This window comes from Rhyacophila brunnea, unplaced genomic scaffold (genome assembly GCF_057557595.1).
Source record: "Rhyacophila brunnea isolate RB1 unplaced genomic scaffold, BYU_Rbru_1.0 scaffold_14, whole genome shotgun sequence".
In the NCBI taxonomy this organism is placed as follows: domain Eukaryota; kingdom Metazoa; phylum Arthropoda; class Insecta; order Trichoptera; family Rhyacophilidae; genus Rhyacophila; species Rhyacophila brunnea.
This window is the reverse complement of record NW_028232796.1, coordinates 30,932,845-30,939,201: the sequence shown is the minus strand read 5'-3', so window position 1 is coordinate 30,939,201 and position 6,357 is coordinate 30,932,845. Positions and strand designations below refer to the sequence as shown.

Sequence of the window (6,357 nt, the reverse complement as noted above, 5' to 3'; positions counted from 1 at the left end):
TGCAGTGCTGCAAAAGATTTTTTTAGTTTGTTTAGAGTAAGAAAACTTATAGCATGAATTTACATTATTATTAAAGCTGCAGTGTGCGGAAACTGCATCAATGATAAATGAGCTGCTAGCCTTAATGGCATATATGCAGTTTGGCAAAATTTTAAGAAGCTTTTAAGAAGGTGTTTCAAGTTCAAAGATCTCTAATGTTGTACTATCATATTAACATTTTTTTGCTGAATATAACAGTTTGATTTTGTAATATTTTTCAAGAGATTTTAATTATTTGGTAATATTTTTGATATTAAAGTTTTAGAATTAAATTTTCATTGGTTGTATATGTTGGAAAATATCCTATTACAGATAATATTATCATTGGAACCCAACTGAAATCTGTAGAAAGGTTAGGAATCAGCGTCGCAGTCTGAATCAAAGATATTATCTATTTTCAGATAGGTATAATTATGATCTAAGCCAGCCATGGAAAAGCTCTAGCGAGTCAGATCTGATACTATAAATATATTGGTTTTTCTTTCAAATTTATATTGCCGCAGGAAAATTGCCGGTATTTTTTTTTTTTGATTGGAAGATCTAAAAAATGAAACAGAGCTAATTTCGCAATAACTTTGATAGAGAATCTCAAGAATTCTCGAGAAAACAAATCTGGATTTAGAGAATTATCGATAAATGAGAAAAGTCAAGAAATCACAAACTCTGTATCTAATCAAAATAAATATTCTATTACATAGGTCTCAGTGATCGGATCCATGGACCAATATAATTGTACAGTTCTACAAACATATCTAAAGAACAGTCAAAATGGAAGTACGAACTAACACATGAACGCCATTTGAAAACGTCATTCGAATGTCAGATTCTGTCCAGTTGGGAGTCTTCATCGGGTAGTTTTCAACAGTGGCTCCCTCATCCATTATTTTGATAAGTTTATACGGCTGTAATTCTATTTTCTTCGCGAGGAGTCTTGACGTGATTGATGTAGATTTTATGTTTCATTACGCTTGTTATAATAACTTCGTGGATGGTATCATTTTGGCGAGTGATCTGTCATTTCCTGATTCCTATGCTAAGTGTATGTTGTATAGGACCTTTACAAAATAAATACGTGGACATTGTTAGTCGTGAGTGATTTTGTAAGAATTATTAATATTTTAATCCGAAATTGAAAGGGTTGACACACATATTTATCCGCCTTCAAATAAACCACACAGCCTAGGGCGGTGTTAATGGCATACAGAAAATCCACCCAGTGTGTTTTAATGGCCATTGATATGTGGCAGATAGGTAAGTAATAGGTACTAAACTAAAATAATAACATCTATATACTTATATAGTTTAAAAGTAAGGTAAGTGTTATTAGGTATGTAGGTACTTCTGATAGGGCGGGGCTTACTATAAAACAGCCGTCATTGTGTGACGAGATTAAGTTTCACTGTTTGTTTGTCACACGTCTTGTCAGCGAAGAAAAATATTTAAATATGGCGACCAAGGTAAGAAATTTATTATTGATATTCACTCAGTAGGGTTCCATTTTATCATATTTAAAACGATAGAACATTATATATAAAGTACACACACTATTATCATACGGCTATGATAATATATGTTGTGGAAACTATGCATTTTTTTATTTCTATACAAATCTAAACAAATTCGGCAATACATTGCGATTTCTGATGGTAGTTATTCTAACCTAACAAATAATCCAATATATCGGCTATTTTCAAAATTTGTTTGTCGCTGGCTTCCTGTAAGCCGACAAGAACCGTGTTTTATTTAGACATGCATTTTATCTATTTTATCTTATAGTACTATACCTACCCATAGAGATTGGACGGTTTTTAATATACTACCATATATTTCCGATATAACATTTCACGGTGAAGTGTGATACGGCGAACTGCGTACGTACAAATTTCCAGACACGAATATGGACAAGGCAGGCCTGACATTAATCTCTTTGTTCCTTAAACTCATACAGGTAAATGGTAGCGATCGCAAAGAATATATTTTGATTGATTTTCATTTTAAATCATAATAAACGATAGTAAACAACTGTGAGAGTTTTAATAAATATATTGTATTAGTTTCCATCACCACATGTACGAGAGGTAGGTAGCTAGATATCATAATATAGTTTGAGGTGTCGAAATCACGACTTTAATAATACTAAAATAAAGGATAACTTATTTATATATCTGAAATACCCCCTTTATAATGCCAAAGTTTTATTAAATTTACTCATAATGCTAAAAACTTCTCTTTATATTGGTTGTAGGACAATGTAAATATGCAAAGTTCTGTTATAGTGTTTATGTTGTCGAGTTAGACATAAAAAACTATGAACATTCGCAGAGAGTTATATTGGTTTAACAGAATTACGTAGCATAGCGGAAAAAGTATTTTAGTTTCCACGAACCAACGAATGCAACGCTTCTTTTTTCATCTGGAAACACTATTATTTGAAATGTTTTGCTCGATTGGTAAAAAATGTATGTTTTCATAATCCTCTCTGAGCTTTGAATAAAATACAGTTAAAAATGTATTGTGTGTAGATTTATTTTTATTTTATAACCAAAAACATATTGCGACAGTCGAATGAATATTATTTATTCATAAATAAATGAATGCACTTACACATTAAATATACGCATCATCATAACGTAAGTAAACGGTTTTTAAGCTTCTCATTTTACAACGTTTTTCTTAGCTCGTATTCTTATTTGTCTGGTGGTTCTTTGTCCGGTACAAATCTTGCGATCGATTTTTAACTAACTTCCCGACTAGCTAGACATTTGAAACTTTTAGAATATATCAGAACACGAAGCCAATGCATTTTTTAATACTTTTAGCCATCTTTAAGTAGAATTGAATTCATTTTCAGTTAATTCTATTTTGTATGAAAAGTTATTTCGACACCATTATTAGTTGCTAGGGATCTGGGGTCCTAGCAACTAAATTATAATATACACGTGCGTTACTATGGAAATCAATATGACATGTGAAAATGACATTTAAGTATTATTTCTATTAAGCACAATTTTTTTGATCGTTTAAGCTAGTCAAGTCAAGTTTATATGATTCAACAGAAAATTTAAAAACGTTGTTTATAAAAAGTTCTTTTTATCTTGTAATTATTTGTGTTATGATCACTTCTTTGGTACCTACCTGTCAAGTTTGATCGTTTGTTGAAAGTATAATATGTAATATTACTTGTGGGGGTCGGTCTCAAACCATCTTTCGCGACAGAATCCTCCATTAGGATGTTCTGACTCTCATCGAGAGATTTGCACCCTGGCCTCCTTCAGCACTCCGCCCCACCCCCCGCATCGAAGCCCTACATTCCTCATAAAACGTCGATCACGAATGTAACGTTATCGCGAAAGGTAGATTCGTGTTTTTTTACATTTTCATCTTGAAAGCGTCCACGATGAATTTATGTGTGAAGAGATCAGATTGATAGCGTCATTAATAAAAAAATTAGTTAGTTGTGTGGTGACTCTATGTTCAGTGACGTCTCGTGAGGGTAGGCAGATTGAGCGTCGCTTGGGGGCGGCAGTTACTAGAAGGGCGGCAAATCGAGGATAATAATTTGGAATATAATATAGCTACCTAAACTTAGTAATAGGTAATGAAAATATCTTTATATTAAACAATTCAGCTCACTGGTTTTGTCGGGTTCGCGATATCTAGTTTACTTCCATTGCCATTCGACGTCCTTGGAGACCAGAAACAACACGTGCAGATTTGTGAATAATTAGTCTGATATTTTGTTAGTAATGTACGAGGGTGGGTCAATAATTCCTTAGAAAAAAGCATTAAAACAGTTTTTATTTTTGTATTTTTTTTTTATTTCTCAACATAATCTCCTTGGAGCTCAATACACCTGGTTAGACGTTTCTCAATTTTTTTTAAACCGTCAGAAAAATAAGTTTTCGGAAGGTCCTCAAAATAAGCATTTGTCCGATCGATGACTTCTTCATTTGAAAAAAAAACGTTGTCCACTTAGCCATTTTTTTAAGTTTGGGAAAAGGAAAAAGTCACTGGGGGCTAAATCTGGCGAATACGGTGGGTGGTCGACCAATTCGAACTTCAATTCTTCAATTTTAGCCATTGATCGTAAACATGTGTGAACACGGGCATTGTCCTGATGAAAGAGGATTTTTTTCCTGTTTAAATGAGGCCGTTTTTCTTCAATTTTGTTTTTTAGCTGGTCCAATAAAGATGCATAATAATCCCCTGTTATTGTTTTTCCTTTTTCCAAATAGTCAACGAAAATAATTTCACGTGCATCCCAAAATACAGTAGCCATAACCTTACCAGCTGATTTTACGGTTTTCGCCTTCTTTGGACATGGTTTGCCTTCGCAATCCACTGCTTTGACTGTTCTTTCGTCTCGGGAGTATAGTGGTGTATCCATGTTTCATATACAGTCAGAAAGCGACGAAAAAATTCATCCGGATTGCGTTGCATGAGCGACAACAGGGCTTTAGAGGCCACCACCCTATTGCGTTTATTGTCGACTGTGAGCAAACGCGGCACCCATCTTGCAGAAATATTTTTCATGCCCAATTTGTCATGTAAAATAGAAATGACGCTACCTTTTGAGATCCCTGTAACCTCAATTATCTCACTCAACTTTAATCTTCGGTCACTTAACACCATATCGTGGATTTTATTGATCATTTCTGGTGTAGTCACCTCTACAGGACGTCCTGAGCGTGGTTCATCCTTTGTTGATGTACGACCACGTTTAAATTCATTTAACCAGTTATAAATAGTTGCAAGTGAAGGAGCAGATATGCCGTGAACTAAATCCAACTCATTTTTTATTTCCTTTGCTGTTAACCCTTTTATATTAAAATGTTTAATAACAGCTCTAAACTCAATTTTCTCCATTTTCCATTTTTCCATTTTCCACAAGCAATTTTTTTTTTAAATGTACGAGAAACACACAACAACCCGACCAATCTGATTGAAACTTCGCAGCATACTGAATCGGTAGTGCCGCTGCATGAAAACAAACCGCTTACAGTACTAGTCGCGCCACCTGTCGGCTTTTCTAAGGACTTATTGACCCACCCTCGTATCTATACAACACATTTATTATATATTAGACTCATGAAAGGATGATAAAAATACTGTATAAAAAAATGAGGTGGCATTTTGGCGCTACATAGGGGCAGCATTTTGTCTAGGGACGTCACTGTCTATGTTTGAAGTTATCACTCCTAAATTAATTATAATAGTATATATATTGTATTGAAGAGCTTTTGCGTCGGATTATGGAAGCAATGAAAAAAGTATTCATTTTCAATTTACTAAAAATTTCTTGCATTAATTTTATTTTATTATTGTTATACAAACCAATATAATAAAAAAGAAGGAATGAGATATTATGTCTTTTTTTCAAATAACGGACGCTCATTTTTAGTTTCTTTAAAGCTTTAATCTAAACCATATTGTTACAGATCTGCATTCTCCTAGCCCTCGTGGCATGCGCCAACGCCGCCTTCCCCATAGGTTATGGAGCCCCAGCTTACGCAGCCCCTGCCTACGCTGGTCACGCCTATGCTGCAGCCCCAGCAATCACATCACAGCACAGCAATATCCTCAGAAGCTACGGAAACCTCGGCCAAGTATCCACCTACTCCAAGTCGATCGATACCCCCTTCTCCAGCGTACGTAAATCAGACGTGAGAGTCAGCAACCCAGGATACGCCGCAGCTCCTTACGCTTATGGACATGGAATAGCCGCCCCAGCTTATGCTGGATATGCTGCCCCAGCTTTTGCCCATGGATATGCTGCCCCAGCCATTGCTCATGGATATGCCGCCCCCGCTATCGTTCCTAAGGTTGTAGGATCACCAGCACTTCTTGGTGTTGCGTATTCTGCAGCCCCAGCCGTCGCTCATATGACTTACAGCAATGGTTTAGGTTTCAACTATGCTTGGTGAATAATTTAAAATAAATTATCACCACGCACAATTGATGCTTGCAAAAAATAAAGTGCCATTCTAAATTATCGGTAACATCATACCGATCATGATTCGTTACATACAAATTAAAAAATAACCTGACTTAAGAAAGAATTGAATGTTTGATAAAATACAATAATCTGTAATTATGTCAATAAGTAAATTGCTCAAATACAAGGTTCATAAAAATAACAATATTCTTTTTAGTCTACGTAAACAGTTTGATATTAAAAAGTCTTTGAAAATAATAGAAATACCTACACCAATTTGATTTATTGTCTTAAGTACCATAATTCCTTTCATAATATTTTCTTCTTGTGTATGGCCATCCTCGTTTCAATGAATATTGTTTATAATTTTGATTATGTTTAAT

At 34.7% G+C, this 6,357-nt stretch overlaps 1 protein-coding gene across 1 annotated transcript; it reads left to right on the top strand.

Annotated features, from left to right (window-relative positions):
• Window positions 1-1,484: 1,484 nt before the first annotated feature.
• LOC147075848 (cuticle protein 76-like) lies at window positions 1,485-5,963 on the top strand. Its single transcript, XM_085942383.1, has 2 exons — window positions 1,485-1,496; window positions 5,478-5,963. The coding sequence occupies exons 1-2, from the start codon at window positions 1,485-1,487 to the stop codon at window positions 5,961-5,963; spliced, it is 498 nt and encodes a 165-aa protein (XP_085798509.1).
• The last annotated feature ends 394 nt before the right edge of the window (window positions 5,964-6,357 follow it).